Below are 17383 nucleotides of genomic sequence, written 5' to 3'. Positions count from 1 at the left end.
GTCTCCCGCTGCGGTGCCCGCAGCAGAACGCGCTCCCGAGACCTGTGCGGCGGCTCCAGGAGGCGTTTACAGCAAGGTATCGAAGGACTTTACCGACTTTTATCTCAGTGTTAGCTCTGCCAGCCCGACATTCCGGGTGCTCTCTGAGACAGGAGGGCGCGGTAGCTCAGGACACCAAGGAAAACAAGGTGGGAACCAGACTGGCCGGTCGAGGGGACTGAGGAAGATTAGGGACTTGCTTTAGAATCCAGCAAGAAGGAGGGCGAGTTCTGCAGCGAGCACCATGGCGTGGCCGTGCATCACGCGCGCCTGCTGCATCGCCCGCTTCTGGAACCAGCTGGACAAGGCGGATATCGCCGTGCCGCTGGTTTTCACCAAGTACTCGGAGGCCACCGAGCACCCGGGTGCCCCGCCGTCGCACCAGCAGCCGGCGCCCGCGCCCCCCTCGGCGCGCACGGTCGCCATAGAAACACAGCCGGCCCAGGGCGACGGGGATGCGGTTGCCCGGGCAACAGGGCCGGCACCGGGGCCTAGCGGAGAAAGAGAGGCTGGGGCCTCCTCTGGCCGGAGCGGACCCGGCCCAACCTCTGGCTCCGGCTCCACCTCCAGCGCAGGTCCCGCGGACTCGGTGATGCGGCAGGACTACCGCGCCTGGAAGGTGCAGCGGCCCGAGCCGAGCTGCCGGCCGCGCAGCGAATACCAGCCTTCGGACGCGCCCTTTGAGCGCGAGACCCAGTACCAGAAGGACTTCCGCGCCTGGCCGCTGCCGCGCCGCGGGGACCACCCGTGGATCCCCAAGCCCGTGCAGATCGCCACTTCTTCCCAGGCGGCAGCGCCTGCGCTCCGTGCCCCCCAGCGCCGACCGCAGAGCCAGGAGCGCTGGCCTGTGCCGGCCGGCGAGGCCTCGGAGCAGGAGGCGGCCCCTGGAGGAGCAGGTGTCCTTGCGGCTGGAAAAGCGTCCGGCGCAGATGAGCGTGACACACGCAAGAAACCTGGGCCCGCCTGGATGGTGCGGCGCGCCGAGGTGTCGCAGAGCCAGGAGCGCTGGGTAGTGCAGGCCGCTGAAGCCCAGGAGCAGGAGGCGGCTCCTAGCGGAGCAGGCGTCCTTGCGGCTGGAAAAGCGTCCGGTGCAGATGAGCGCGACACTCGCAAGAAACCTGGGCCCGCCTGGATGGTGCGGCGCGCCGAGGTGCCTCAGAGCCAGGAGCACTGGCTGGGGCAGGCCGCTGAAGCCCCGGAGCAGGAGGCGGCTCCTAGCGGAACAGGTGTCCTTGCGGCCGGAAAAGCGTCCGGTGCAGATGAGCGCGACACTCGCAAGAAACCCGGGCCCGCCTGGATGGTGCGGCGCGCCGAGGTGTCGCAGAGCCAGGAGCGTTGGCTGGTGCAGGCCGCCGAGGCGCCGGAGCAGGAGGCGGTTTCTGGCGGAGCAGGTGTCCTTGCGGCCGGAAAAGCGTCCGGTGCAGATGAGCGCGACACTCGCAAGAAGCCCGGGCCGGCCTGGATGGTGCGGCGCGCCGAGGCGCTGGGGCAGGAGCAGACGCAGCTGCCCGCGGCCCAGGACCAGGTCCAGGCCACTGGCCCCGAGGCGGGCAGAGGGCGTGCGGTGGCCGACGCGCTCAACAGGCAAATCCGGGAGGAGGTGGCGAGTGCAGTGAGCAGCTCCTACAGGTGAGACGCGGTCCACAGCTCAGGCCTCGGGGCTGGTCATCCTTACCCTCTCCCATAGATTCTCCGCATCGCAGGCATCCCTGGCCTCCACCTCCCATTCCAGAACACACCCCCTCCTTCCCCCAACTCCTGGCCAACTGCTCTTAGACTCTTTTGTGAAAGCTTGCTACTAACCACTTCAGCCATCTTTTCCCCATCCCCGCCCCACCCCAAGTCCCTGCCTGCCCAACAGAAACCGTTGCAGTCTCTTCACAGGCTTTGCGTCCATTCTGCCCCACCCAAGCCACCGGCTTCATTAGCCTGGGCGCTGCCCTTTGCTGGCTCAGCTGACGCCAAAGAGTCTTGGTGCCTTCCTGCAGGGCAGATTCTCCCCCAAAGAGAGTGATCTCTACCCCTTCCCCACCTCCCTAGCCTGGTTCACCCAGCCCTTCCTTCTTCCCTTCTCCATCTCAGTCCTTGGCAGACACCCAAGCACCACACCCTTTTCAAGATTCCCTGCCAGCCAGAGCTTATAGAGCACCCTCCTCCTCCAGTCCCCTAGGTTTTGAAGGCAGATTGCTTATGCTTCTATTTGTGACACACTGGGCAAGTTTCTTAACCCTTCTTGGCCTCGGGTTCTTATCTGTAAGATGTGATGGATAACAGATTCTTCTCTTAGACTGTCTGCTCATGTACTGATTTAATATTAAATACTCAACTTATTTTTGAGCACCTATTATATGCTGAACACTGTGCTAGACATTTTGAAGATTAAATGAGATGATTCAGAAGAATTATGCCTGGCACATGGTAGGTAATTAGTACATCTTGGTTCCTTTCTGACCTTCTCATTATTTTGATTTCTATGTCCAAGACACTTCCAGCCTTTTCCCTTATTCCTTTCTTATTCATCAGATGTGGTTCTCATCCTGTTACCATCAAGAACCCCTTCTTCAGCACATTTAAATTCCCTTTAAATGAATGCCTTCAAACCTGAGCATATTCATTCACTCTGTTTCTTTCTAGAATTCTCCCTCTGCTGCAGCCTCAGCCCTTCCAGGCTGCTTTCTCACCATTTCTCCCTGTAATATATATTTCTGAATGCTTAGCTTTCAGTCCTGCCCTTATGCTTCTAACCAAAACAATTAGCTAACAGATTACTGTTGACTCTGAATACGTGGCATTGGGCTTGGGGTTTCCGGGGAAGTAGACGTTCCTGATGAGTGATTGAGCTAGAAGTGTGCAAAATGTGACTTATGGGGTCCTTCATGAATGCCACAGCCAGCGGCCTCCTTCCTGCAGAAGGGTGTGGATAGGAGGACTGCAGAGTTAGTGTCTTTTGCCAGGACCTTATATGTGGCCTCATCACACTGATGTCCCTCTCCAGTAAATATGACAGACAATCCCTCTTATGCTGAGGAGAGAACAGCATTGATAGACAAGGTCTTTTGTTAAGACTCCTCCCAGGTTTTGCCTCTGGAAAACATTTCACAGTTAAAAGGGGCAGCTTATCAATTGGCCCCTATTCCTTCCTCTTGAATTCTACCTCCCACCTGGCATTTCTTTCTTCGTTTACCAGTATCATGATCATACTGGTCACCCAGGAGTACACCACTTCCCTTTAAAGCTCTGGGTCAGGCAAGGACACAGATCTTTTCCCTTGGCTCTAGCTAAGAGAAAGTGGAATGTTCACAAAATCTTTATGCTGTTACCAAGGAGGATCTAAAAGAAAAGAAAGGAAACGAATAAGCAAGGGGACTACAAAAGCAAAGTCAAGATACAGTTTTGTGACTCTGTCACGGCTTTCTTGTTTATAAGGCAAGAACCCTAAGGCTGGCCTAACATCAGTTTTCTGGACTGACCTCTTCATCATCATACTCCCAATCTACCACCCTGAGGCAGGTGGGAATTTACCACCTACCAGACAGAACCAACCTCTCCTCACGTCAATACTGGAGTAGGAAACAGAAACCCACTCCTGTACTCTTGCCTGGAAAGTTCCATGGACAGAGGAGCCTGGCAGGCTACAATCCATGGGATCGCAAAGAGTGGGACACGACTGAGCAACTGAGCATGAACACCTCAATATAGTCAGTACCAATCAAGGGAGATCCAGACTCTCAAATTTCATTTGACGATCCTACTCAGTTTATGTTTCCAGGTTGGTAGGACTTGCTTTGTCCATCAGCGATTGGCCAGACAGTCAGGGTATAAACAACCCTTCATAGGATAGTGGGGGCAGGCTCAAGAGGAAAGGGATATTTGTATACTTACCACTGATTCATGTTGTTGTACAGAAGAAGCCAACTCAACATTGTAAAGCAATTATCCTCCAATTAAACATAAATTTTTTTTGAAAAAACCACCCTTCAGACAATTCACTCCAAATATTTTGGGATGTACCTTTGTTCTGTATAGCCTCTTCCTCCTAAACAATACCTTAACTGTGCAGTAAGCTGTCATACTGCTAGTTAGAATTACATACATCCTGCAAGTGATTGGACTGAATAGGGGAACTATGCTCTTGCAGCTGTTAAGAACGATTTTTCATAGCTATCAGAATTTCATCAACCTGTCCAGAAAAATCTCTGCATACCTTAAAAAAAATTTTTTTCTAATTTGAATCTTCTGTAAAATTTAATTATGCATATGACTTTGGGGTCAGTAGTTCCATTTTGCTGTGTAATCAGAAGGGTTTGAAAGCATTAAGAGAATAAGCATTGCTAAGAGACATCAATTTCTCTAATGGACAATTTAAGTGCATGACAAATTTGATGTGAAATTTAATATTTTTGTTCCAGAAGAAAAATTAATAATAGGGAAATGCACTTTGGGTAAAAGCAGATATGAAGAAATAAGATAATTAATTAAATGTACAATAAAGAAAAAAATGCCTGGAAATTATAGGCTTATCTGTAAACTTGATTTTTTTTTCCTTTTTATTCTCTCACATCCTTTTCCTTGCTAGGATTTTGAGTATCTCTTGAATTTAAGTATGCTGTGTGTCTTACATCACCTTAGAAGCCAAACTGGGCTTCATTTTACCAATAATTTGATTGACAAAGCCATTTCTTCTGTCACTCTACATAAATAATTATAGTTTATACCATGGTGACTGGTTCATCTTATGGACTTTACAAATGACATCAGTCATATAGCATCAATGTGAGTAGTTTGCTTAACTAGAGAAAGGATACACAATCCATCAGCTTAATATATCGGTATGTAATATAAAATATATATTCATCCAGAGTCATATATCAATACATGCTATTTGGTTTTCCCCTGCAGTATACAATCAATAGTTAACATCAAATGTCCTTTGATGCTATGGTTTTGAGAAATTGTCCCTGTTCAACAGTTCTAATTCATAGCTTATCCAGACTAGCCAGGTATTTTTGCATTCAAATGGTATCTGAGGTATCTTTAGAATTATTTGTAATCATGAAATTGATTTTCACTACATTCATATTATATAAATGATATTATAAAAATTGAGAAACATGTCTTTATTTTCATTTTAATGTTAAGGATGATCTCACTGGGCAGCTATCTGTGACTTTAGACCTAGCATTCTCAATCAGAAAATAGATAAGTCATAGGAGGGGATTAAAATTCCTCTCTCAGCCAACCCCATTGTCCCAGCCATTAGTTAAGAGTGATAAATGGGGTAGCAGGTGCTCCCCATAGAAATGTTAATAAGCAACTTTTCCTGGAAGAAATCAGCTGGAGTACCAGGAGGTAGAATTAATAAACCAGAGGCAAAATAGTACTTGAAAAATGAGAGGGGTAACAAGGAAATCAGAAAGAAAAGGAGTCTTTACTATCCTTACAGTTTTCCATAAACTTTAAAGGTCCATCTGACATGGCTATGCTATTCAGAACTGCCCTGGGCTTCCCAGGTGGCTCATTGGTAAAGAATCCGCCTGCAATTCAGGAGATGCAGGTTCCATCCCTGGGTCGGGAAGATCCCCTGCAGAAGAACACAGCAACCCACTCCAGTATTCTTGCCTGGGAAATCCCAGGGACAGAGGAGCCTGGTGGGCTACAGTCCATGGGGTCGTAAGAGAGTTGGACACAACTGAGCGACTAAGCAGCAACGACACAGAACTGCCCTATACCTACAGGCAACTGCCTATTTCTCTATCCTCCTGACTGAATCGCAGCAACTCTTCAAGGCCAGTCTCAGATACTAGCTTTCAACAATGCCCTCCAGGTCCTGCCACGAGGGACTATTTTTTCTCTCATTTCTTTTTCGTGTTCTGTGCACTTCTCATTGTCTGCTTAATTGGAGGATACTTTTGTCTCTATCTGCCTCCCCTACCAGATAGGAACACTTAAAGAGAAGGGCTATATTTTGTTCGTCTCTGTATCTCTCACAGCTTAACATTGTGCCTAACTACCATATAGGTTTGTTGACTCTAGTGAACTTTTTAGAGTTTGGTGAATAATTTATTCACTTACATATTGATTCATTTCACTCTGTTTCATTTAGCTGAATTAATTTTGGAAAATGACCACCAAGTCCCTGCTATGTATCAGACAAGAATCTCAGGACACCAAAAGGTGATAACCCTTACGTAAAGAAATTGTGTTTTCCTTAGTCAAAATAAAGTGGGATTCCTACTTGGTTAGCACTAGAAGAAATGTTCAAGTGGGGAAGAGCAGCAAACCTTACAGACCTGATTCTAGGTGTACCTTCAGCAGGGCAGCTGTGGCCCTCGATCTGAGCTCTACAATGGAGTCATTAAGGTGAAGTCACTCAGTCGTGTCCGATTCTTTGTGACCCCACGGACTGTAGCCTACCAGGCTCTTCCATCCATGGGATTTTCCAGGCAAGAGTACTGGAGTGGGTTGCCATTTCCTTCTCCAAAGGATCTTCCCTACCCAGGAATCGAACCCAGGTCTCCCGCATTGTGGATGGATGCTTTACCATCTGAACCACCGGTCACTGGTGAACTATAAAAGTGCTGTTGCAAGGTCTTCCCTGGCAGTCCAGTGGTTAAGACTCCGTGCTTCCACTGTAGGGGAGGCGGGGTGAGGGTGTGATCCCTGGTTGGCAACTAAGGTGCCTCATCCCCTGCAGCACAGCCAAAAAAAAAAAAAAAAAATGCTGTTACATAACTGCCTTGCCAGATATTCTGATTTAATGGGTCTGGGGTATGACCTGTGCATGTGAGTCTTTTAAAACTGCCCCCGGATAATTCTCATGTTCAATTCAGGTTATACCCTCTTCCCTTAAGGCAAAGTTTCTCAAAATTTAGTTCACAAGAGAATCATCTGGAGAGCTTCCTAAAACGCAGATTCCTGGCCTTATCCTCAGACATGCTGATTCAGCAGTTTTAAAATGGAGCCTAAGAATCTATATTTTAACCAGCACTCTAGGTAACTTTTAAAATATTTACTTATTTGGCTGTGTGGGGTCTTAGCTGCAGCATGCAGGATCTTCATTGCAGTGCACAGGCATGTAGGATTTTAATTCTCTGCCCAGGGATCGAACCCACGTCTCCTACATTCCAAGGTGGATTCTTAACCATTGGATCACCAGGGAAGTCCTGCACTCTAGGTAATTTTGATGCAAGTGAACTTCAGGCCTTACTTGGGAAAACACTGCTTGGAAGATTTTCTGTCTTTAAGGTACTGTATTTTCCCATACACAAATATGGTATTTTTGCCATTTATTTGCCTTTTTGTCCTTCACTTACATTTTGTAATTTTCTCTGCAAAAGTCACACATGTACACACATACGGCTTCCCTGTTGGCTCAATAGTAAAGAATCCACTTGCCAAGCAGTGAACTCAGATTTGATCCCTGGATCAGGAAGATCCCCTAGAGAAGGAAATGGCAACCCACTCCAGTATTCTTGCCTGGGAAATCCCATGGACAGAGGAGCCTGGCAGGCTACAGTCCATGGCGTCACAAAAAAGTCGAACACAACTTAGCAACTAGACAACATATACACATACAAAATAGTTTTTAAGTAATAACATATTTATGCATGGAATGTAGTAGGGATCTAATTTTCCTTTTCCCGTATGGAAAGTCATTTATTTCAATACACTTTTTACAAGTTCGTTTCTGCATTAATATCCCCACTGATAATCTCTTTATCACATAGGTTGCGTATGCTTGAGTATTTTTGAGATCTCTGTTCTATTCCATTCATCTGAGCTAATACCATACTATCATTTTTTTCTGAGCTATTTAAAATTAGCTTTCTTGCTTTCAACATATATCTTATTACATTTTCTAATTTGTTGTTGCTCATATGTATTAATTTTTATATGTTTATATTATATACAGCAATTTTTTACCACTAATTTTGTTTTCAGATTCTCTTGGACCATCTGTGGAGATAATGTATGCTTTTAGTAAATGTCAATTTATCATCTTCATTCTGATATTCGTGCATTTTTGTGTGTATTTATATTGCTACATTGGTGGGGATATCCAGTATAATTCTGATGGTAGGTGATAACAGGCATCTTTGTCTGAGACAAATGGAAATGCTCCTAAAGTTTTTTCATTAAGTATGAAGTTTTCTCTGTGTCTTTAGGAGACAGCATCGTATCAGGCTAAGAAACTTGCCTTTATACTAATTTCTAGGGGTTTTAAAAACTATGGATTTGTATTGAATTTTATTAAATGATTTTTGGGGCCATCAACTGAGAAAATTATATGGTTTTCACTTTTAGTCTGTTTATAGATTTTTCTGATGTTGAGCCATCTTTTCATTCCTAGGATAAATCTTACTTAGATAAAAATGTATCTGTGATGCTGAATTCTTCAGCTACTTTTTATTTGAAATGTTTGCACATGTATTCATAGGTAAAATTATTCTAAAACTTTTTTCTTTTTTATATCACTCTGGTGCAATATTGGGATCGTGGTTATAGCTATACAATTAGATAGGCAGATTTTCTCCTTTTCAGTTATTGGAACAGTGCTTATAACAAGTGTTCCTCCTTAAATAGCTGATAAGAATTGCCTGTAAAGCTCTCTGTAATCATGTCTTTTTTAGTGAATAGACTATTTTTTTAACTACCAATTTGATTTATTCAGCTTTTGTATTTCTTCTTGAGCCAATTTTAGTAATTTATATTTTTCAAGGTAATGTGATCACTTTCTTTATAATTTTTAAATTTATTGACATGAGTCCTCAGCGTTGTCTTGTGGATTTTATATTCAACTCTACTTATCTGCAGTTAAATCCTCTTTCACACTTAATATTAATTGGTGCCTTTTCTCTTTTTTCATAATTGTTTTATTAAGGTTTGTTTCCTTTTTTTCAGGGTCACATTTTGGTTTTGTAAATCATCTCCCGTTTCAGTAAGCTTTCCTCTTATTTTCACTATTTCTTTACTTTTTATGCTGTGAGTGGTCATACTAGGAACAGTTTTATATCCCTGGCTAAGGAGTTTGGATTTTCTTTTTTAAAGAAATGAGTCACTGAAAGAATCTAGGCTCAGGAACTACATGATAGTTGAATATGATTTAAAGTTTATAAATGTCCCACTGGCTGGTGACCTAGGGAGGTGAGAGAAAGGGTGGCAAGTAAGAGGCTATTGGAATAATCCAGAGAGAATGATAAAGCCTGGACTGTGGCTTTGGGATCTGAAATTTAAAGCATAGTACATATAGTTACTGAAAAACAGGTCTCAGTGATCAATTGAGATGCAAGGAAGAGGATAAATTCAAAATAAATTTTTCTGGTTTGCATTTTTCTGGTAACAGTCCTAGTCACTGGAACAGACTTTTACTTAGACTTCTATGATGAATGTAGAGAAGAAAAAGTCAGGAGTGTAAGTTGAGCCTATTTTTAGTATCTAGAATTTGAATTGTCTATGAGATATCTGACAAGAAGTTTGAAGGGGCAGCTGAGTAAATGGATCTGAAGTGTAGTGCGAGTTCAGGGCTGTGATTTGAAACATCCTGTGGAAATGATTAAAGACATGGAAGGAGGTGAAATCAACCCTAGAGACGAAGCAGAGAGAATTAGCCATCAGAGAATGGAGCCCCGAGGGATACGTTCATTGAGGGTACTGACAGCAGAAGGAATAACCATGAAAAAGACAACCCATTGATCAGAAGGGAGGGAAGAGAAGTAGGAGAGAAATTAACCATGGAAACCACATTGGGCCCCTATCTCAGAAAAACCTTATGCCACCCTGGAAAATCTTACTGAGGATTTACTGTGTGCAAAGCATTTTTCTGGATCAGTGGTTGACCTTGCATAGTTAGATATAATGTTACTGAGACTAACCCACAAAGATGAGAGGAAAGGAGATAAGATACACACACTAATAGTTGGTTGATCTCCTAGGGGGGAAAAAAAGGCATCTAATGCATCTGTGAGCTTTTAAAAAAGCAGTCAAGGCAGTGACAGTTCTAAATCTATAATCACAAAGAACCACTCAGTGTCCCAGATATAAAACTCAAATAATCCAAGTGTCCACTAAAGCTAGAGAGAGCCATCTCTGTGATCAATGCAGCTTTGGTTTTTCAGATTGTCAGCTGTAGACACATAGACAAGTGAGCTGCTAATTCTCTGCCAGACGGAGAAAACTGAAAATGGACCTTGACCAGCAAACTAAAAATTCTCTTGATGTTCACTAAAAATGCTCGTTTTCGCCATTAGAAATAATAATAATAGTTAATCAAGTGCCTCCCATGTGCCTGGCAGGCTGCTAGAAACTTTGGATGCATTTTCTGCTGTAATCTATGTAGCAGCTCTGCAGAAATGGTTCTGTCACTTCCCTGTTAGAGCTCAGGACCCACAAGTCCTCTTGCATATCTTTAAGTGATACAACTTGAAGGCAGACTTTGTCCAACACTTTGTCTACACACAGCATGTCTACTGCACAGTCATATTAACTTGTATTGTCTCAAATCCTCTTCAGTCCAGTGAATATTGATTAGTGTCTTCTCTATATCTGGGTAATTCCTAGGAAGACAAAGTAGGCCTTGCTCTTGGAAGGCTTATGTTTGTTAGGCAGATGCAGGTGTGCTGAAAAGTTATCAGCGCCCTAACAAAAGTCTGTGGAGGGTTTGGTGGGGCACAGAGGAGACAGGGTTAAATCTACTTGATTTGAGGGTTATCAGGAAAGGGTTCAGTAGAGAAGCGACTGGTAAGCCGAATCTTCAGATGACTAGGCATTCAATGGGAAAGGGATCTATCTGAGTAAAAGTACAGAAGAGAAATTTTCAGCCAGTAGAGCTTAGAGGTCTCACTGGATGAGAATATTTTCAGCCAGTAGAGCTTAGAGGTCTCACTGGATGAGAATAGAATGGTGAGAAATAGACCAGGTAGGCAAGCTGGACCAGCTCCTTTGTCCTATGAGCAAATGAATAAGCAGGACTGGGTTTTGGACATTAGCAAAGGTGACTTTGGTAGCAGTGGGAAAGATGGATTGGAGGGAATTAGACCAGGAGCATAGAGTCCAGAAAGGAAGCTGGAGTCTAGGTAAGAGATGAAGAAGACCTCCAGCCAGGAAAGGCTGTAAACAAGCACTGATGGTACAGAAAAACACGAGACAATGGCTAAGTGAAAGTTGACAGAAAGTTAAAGGGAAGAGTCTGGGATGTTTCCTTTGGATGCCTTGGATGTCTGGGGAAACAGTCGTGTACTCAGCTAGATAGCATAGTTTTGGATAAGTCAAATTTGAGATGTCTTTGGAAGGATTGCATGGAGGTATTCAATAGAAAACGAAAATGGAAACCCACACTGCTGGAAAGGGGTGTAAACTGCTACAGTCACCTTATAAAACTCTTTAGCATTATCTATTCAAATCAAACATATGTTTGCTCTATGACCCAGCAATTGCACAGTATGTACCTGACATAAATAAGTGCAGAAGACTTGTACAAGAATGTGTATAGCAGCTTTTTAAATAATAGCTAAAAAGTAAAACTAACCCAAATGTCCATCCAGAATAGCATAGATACTTTGTGGTGTATTTATACAATGGATTATCACCTGGAAGGATGAGATAGGTAGGCAGAATCATGGTCCCCTTCCGCCACCCCAAAATGTCTGCATCCTAATTCCTGGAACCTGTGAATATGTTACCCAAACATAACATAGTCTTTACAGCAAAAGGGACTTTGCAAATGTCATTAAGACTCTTGAGGTGGAATGGGTATCCTGGATTATCCAGACAAGCCCACTGTAATCACAGGGATTCTTATAAGCAAAAGAAATCTCACACCAGAACTTGTCACTGTAATCACAGTACACGGTGATGCAGTGTGATAAAGATTGGCTGGCCATTGTTGGCTTTGAAGACAGAAAAGGGACATGCATCAAGGAATGTGCAGCCTCACAGAAGCTGGAAAAGGCAAGGAAGTGGAATCTTCCTAGAGCCTTCAGAAGGAAACCTTGCTTCTGCTGACAGCATGATTCTAGCCAGTGAGACCCATTTCTGACTTTTAACTACAGAACTATAAGATAATACATCCATGTGGTTTTAAGCCATTCAGTTTGTGGTAATTTGTTACAGCAGTATTAGGAAATTAATACACAGGGTTTCTCAATCTCAGCACTACTACATTCTGGACTAGCTACTCCGTTGTTGTGGGGAGCTGTCCTGTGCACTGTAGGACGTTTGGCATATCTCTGGCAACTCCTTACCTTGCACATCTCTCTTTCTACTCCTTACTAGTAACATTCCATACCATGTTACTCAGCTCTGAGCTGTGCAGTCAAAAACCTTTCTAGACATTGCCAAAGGCCCTCTGTGTATGCCAGAATTGATTTTGGTGGAAAGCCACTTGAAAAGAAAATTACCGCAATACTCAATAATATGGAAAGATCTCAAAGACATAATGATGAGTGAAAGAAACCAGATAGAAGTGTACTTACTGAATGATTCCATTTGTATAAAATTACAAAGCAAGCAAAGGTAACTGAAGATGATGGGTGCCAGAACAGTGACAGTCTCTGGGGGTGGGGTCGATAATTGGCCGACATGTTGGAAATGCTCTATATCTTGCTCTGGGTGGTGGTTGTGTGGGTCCATACACATGAACTAGGGTTTCTCTGGTGGCTCAGTGGTAACGAATCCACCTGCTACTGCAGGAGATGAGGGTTTGATCCCTGGGTCGGGAAGATCCCTTGAAGAAGGAAATGGCACCCCACTCCAGTGATCTTGACTGGGAAATTTCATGGACAGAGGAGCCTGGTAGGCAAGAGTTCATGGAGTCACAAAAGAGTCAGATACTGAGCGACTAAACAACAACAACATCCGAACCATTAAGGTTTATGGACTTTCTTTATTTGCTTGTTATACCTCAATAAAAATAAGAAACAAATTACAGACTAAGGATATGGAAATACAAATTTGATGCTCAGGAGAAAAGGCATAACAGAAAAGAACTATCTGGATATCAAGCTGTCAGTGAGGATAAAGCATGTGGGGGTCAGAGTGGGTAGGAAGAAAGGGGGTGAGAAGAACAACGTGCTGCAGCCAGAGCCCAGCAACCCCGACATCTCAGGGATGAGCAGAAGAGTCAGCCAAGGGAGGAGCATACATATCTGTGTCGTTCTCTTCTGAGACGGAGAGCGTGGGTCCGCCGTAGTCCTACAAAAGCTTATCCACACATTTATAGCATCGTAGTGTTCTTGTCCATCCTTCTGATCCCATCCCAGTCCATTGTCAGTGTGTATTTCTTTTGAAACTGAATGAAGAGGCTTTGTAGGAATGAGCCTGATATAATTCTTTCAGTGGGAAAATAGGGCCCAAGCCCCAAACCACAAAACCCATCCTGAGTGCCTTTCACTGTGTTGTTGCCTGTGGTCACTGTTTATTTCCTGCAATGACTTCAAAATGCTGGCCCATGTTGTGGAATATCTTAGAGTGGCCCTTAAGAGCTGTTCCTCGTTAAACCATAGTAGTGGGAGAAAAACAGTCAGTGGCAGAAAGCAAAAAAAGCAGATTGTTCAAGACATAACTGAGTCTCAACCTCATTTACTGAGCGCACAATGCCTTACTGATTTAACATACCTTTTAATTTAGACTTTATCATGACCTTTTAAGGTAAACCTTTCTCTCTTAAAAGATGAAGGATAGAGTCAAGGCCGTCTAGGGGCTGAGGTCACTGACCGCCAGTCAGAAGCTGAGCTGGTTCAGGAGCCTCGCTCTCCTCATTCCAGCCTCCAGCTATATCTTTCTTGTGCAGCCTAAGCAGCCCTCTGCCTTGTTCCCACAGTTCGATACGCCGTTCCTGGCAGGGCAGCTGTCTGTCCCCCAATTTCCACTCTCTTAAGCCCATACTGTCTTCCTTCACATCTTCTGCAGTGGCAGAAGGACAAGTGGTTTCACTCCTGGTTGTCCTGGGCTCCCCATGGATGCTTTTCCCTTCCAGGGCGAGGTCTCAGCAGCTTAGCCTCTGGTCAAGGCTTCCCAGGCTCTGATGTATCTGGAGCAGTCATCACTTTTCCCCTCTGCTCCCTTCGCACACTTGATCCTTTTTCCTGAAGATTCTCAGTACTGGTTGAACATTAAAATCTCAGGAACCCCAGGGAGTGATATAGCCAGATTACCAGCTGAGCTGACCCTTGACAAGCTCCACACATAAACCGCTGCTGGATTTTGCTCACAATTTTCTGTCCCATCCACCTTCCATCTTCTTTCTAAATCCTTCTATCCTTCAGGGCTTTTAGTTCATGGTGAAAGAGGCTTATATTATAAAAGCAGGGAATTAGGTTGGATTTATTTGATCATAATATCATCATTATAATAATATAGTAGGCTTAATGTCATTTTTATTCCAAGTTCAATGCAGCATCTTAAGAACATGCAAGGGCTGGGGCTATGGGCTATGAGGATTCAAGGTGCAGAGCACATGGAAATGGATGCCCACCGCCCCCACCCCTCTCCCCTCCACCACCCCGTACAGGAGCTTGCTGTCTTATGTGGAAGGCAACATGCATGCAAGGATCTAAAGTACCAGGCAGGGCCTGCTGAGGTTTAATCAGGATCCGAGTTCTCAAGGGCTGCAGTTAGGGCTGGTTAATTCTGTTGGAAGATTCATGGAGGGATGATTGTATGAGTCCTGGGTGATGTCCTGGAGCCCTGTAAAGCAGCAATCCCCAACCTTTTTGACACCAGGGACCAGTGTCATGGAAGATAATTTTTCTACAGACCAGGGAGCAGGGATGGTTTGAGGATGATTCAAGCTCATTACATTTATTGTGCACTTTATTTCTAATCTAACACTACTGCTGATCTGACAGGAGGCACCATGTGGCCCAGGGCCTTGGGATCTCTGCTGTAAAGGATTTGGTGACCAGTAAAACTAGGATTTGTATCATCTCTCTCTAACTAAAAATCGATGACCCTGAGAAACCCTTTATATTTCTCGTCAATAAAGTGAAGTGAAAGTATGAGTCACTCAGTCATGTCCGACTATTTGCGACTCCATGGACTATAGCCCTCCAGGCTTTCTGTCCATAGAACTCTCCAGGCAAGAATACTGGAGTGGGTAGCTATTCCCTTCTCCAGGGAATCTTCCAGACCCAGGGATCGAACCCAGGTCTCTTGCATTGTGTGTAGATCCTTTACCGTCTGAGCTACCAGGGAAACCATCAATAAAATGGAGATAATTTTGCAGTAGTGACCTCACAGAGTCATGATGAAGGTGAAGGGAGATAATGCTTTTATGAGTGTATGCCCATCAGTAAGTGCTGCCCACTTTTGTTGTTATCATTGAGAGAATGAAACAGAGCAGGTTACCAATAAGACTTTCATCAGTTCATTTATTTAACATCTACCACATCTGGTATCAGGCACTATGCTAGAACCTGGGGATATAGAAATAAATTACACAGAATCTGTCCTACAAGGGTTCCTGGTCTGAAATGAAACATAATAAGAAAATTATAATAATGATAGTAAGTGCAATAATAGAAATAAGCAGAAGGCAAAATCACAAACACAGGACACTAATGAAACCGATTGCATGGACCACAGCCTTGTCTAACTCAATGAATCTATGAGCCACGCCATGTAGAGCCACCCAAGATGGACAGAGCTCTGACAAAACACGGTCCACTAGAGAAGGGAATGGCAAGCCACTTCAGTATTCTTGCCTTAAGAACCCCATGGACAGTGTGAAAAGGCAAAAAGACAGGACACTGAAAGATGAACTCCTCGGGTCGGCAGGTGCCCAGTGTACTACTGGAGAAAAGTGGAGAAGTAAGAACTGACTCATTGGGAAAGACCCTGATGCTAGGAAAGATTGAAGGCAAGAGGAGAAGGGGAAGACAGAGGATGAGATGGTTGGATGGCATCACCGACTCAATGGACATAGGTTTGAGTAAACTCTGGGCATTGGTCATGGACAGGGAGGCCTGGTGTGCTACAGTCCACGGGGTCGCAAAGAGTCAGACATGACTGAACTGATCCTAACTGAGAGGAAAGGGGGATCTGACTCAGTCTGAATTAGGGACCATTTCCTGAGCAAGTGGACCTGTGCAGTGTGTTAAGAGCAGAGTTAGTTCCACCAGGAAAGCAAAAAATAGGAACTAAGTAGTCCTCCCTAGAGGTTTTTCCCAATGAGATAAGAACAAAGAAGGCCTTTTAAGACTACAATACTTAATAGGAATTCCAGCTCCTCCCAGATATCTAGCTTTATTTGGAGATTTGCGTTCAAATCCTGCTTACCATTTATTAACTGTATGTCTTTGGTCAAGTTACTTAACCTATCGTCTCTGATTTTGTTTCCCAGTTGGTGAAATAGAACCAATAATACCTATCTTGCAAGGTTTTCAAATGACTTAATGTTTCATGAAATCTGTGACTCTCTCACCTGTCATATTTACCATTGCCCTCCCAGAACCAAGCTTAGTGCATGGTTTTTGCTGCTGCTGCTGCTGCTGCTAAGTCGCTTCAGTTGTGTCCAACTCTGTGCAACCCCATAGACGGCAGCCCACCAGGCTCACCCATCCCTGGGATTCTCCAGGCAAGAACACTGGAGTGGGTTGCCATTTCCTTCTTCAATGCATGAAAGTGAAAAGTGAAAGTGCAGTCACTCAGTCATGTCCAACTCTTAGTGACCCCATAGACTGCAGCCTACCAGGCTCCTCCATCCATGGGATTTTCCAGGTAAGAGTACTGGAGTGGGGTACCATTGCCTTCTCCGATGCTAAATAGATTTTAATTTAACAAATGCATGAATGATGTATGTTTGGCACTTAGCACGGTGCTTAGCCCATAGAAAGCACTAAATAAAGGGCGACTCTCCTCCTCATCACTCTCAGTAGGTTTGAGAACCACTTGGCTTAATATAAAGAGGTAGTTTTGCCCTTCTGTGTGCACACATTCTGAATTTCTGGGAACAGATCCATGAAATACTCAGATAAGAGATTTTCCGTGTTTGTAGTCTGATATGAAGAATCAAGGAAGACCTCAGGATGGAGGGTATCACCTAAGCTGAACTTTGAAGGCTCAGTCCGATTTTGGTAGAAACACACTATCAGGTGGGCAGGGAGGTGACACACTGCAGGCAGAAGGGACAGCGGGAGAAGTGACAGCAGGAACAGGTGTAGCAAGGAGTGTATTTGGGGAACCACAGCTATTCAGATATGACAGATGTCCAAGTGTGAGGGATGACACGGCAGGTGGCAAGTCTGAAAAGCTCTTGACCAGTGATCAGCATCTGTTCTGTAGAGGGGAAAATAGTAAATATTTTAGACTTTGCTAGCTCTTATGTATGGAGAAGGCAATGGCACCCCAC

General features: G+C 44.5%; 1 protein-coding gene across 1 annotated transcript in view; it reads left to right on the top strand.

Annotated features, from left to right (window-relative positions):
• The first annotated feature begins 283 nt into the window (after window positions 1–283).
• MAP6 (microtubule associated protein 6) overlaps window positions 284–17383 on the top strand; it is an 80324-nt gene continuing 63224 nt past the window's right edge. Inside the window, exon 1 of the mRNA XM_069553560.1 lies at window positions 284–1668. Within this exon, the coding sequence (XP_069409661.1) occupies window positions 284–1668 (1385 nt within the window). The remainder of the gene's footprint in view (window positions 1669–17383) is intronic.

The sequence above is a fragment of the Ovis canadensis genome, chromosome 15 (assembly GCF_042477335.2).
Source record: "Ovis canadensis isolate MfBH-ARS-UI-01 breed Bighorn chromosome 15, ARS-UI_OviCan_v2, whole genome shotgun sequence".
Classification (NCBI taxonomy): Eukaryota; Metazoa; Chordata; class Mammalia; order Artiodactyla; family Bovidae; genus Ovis; species Ovis canadensis.
This window is presented reverse-complemented; position numbering and strand designations above follow the sequence as displayed.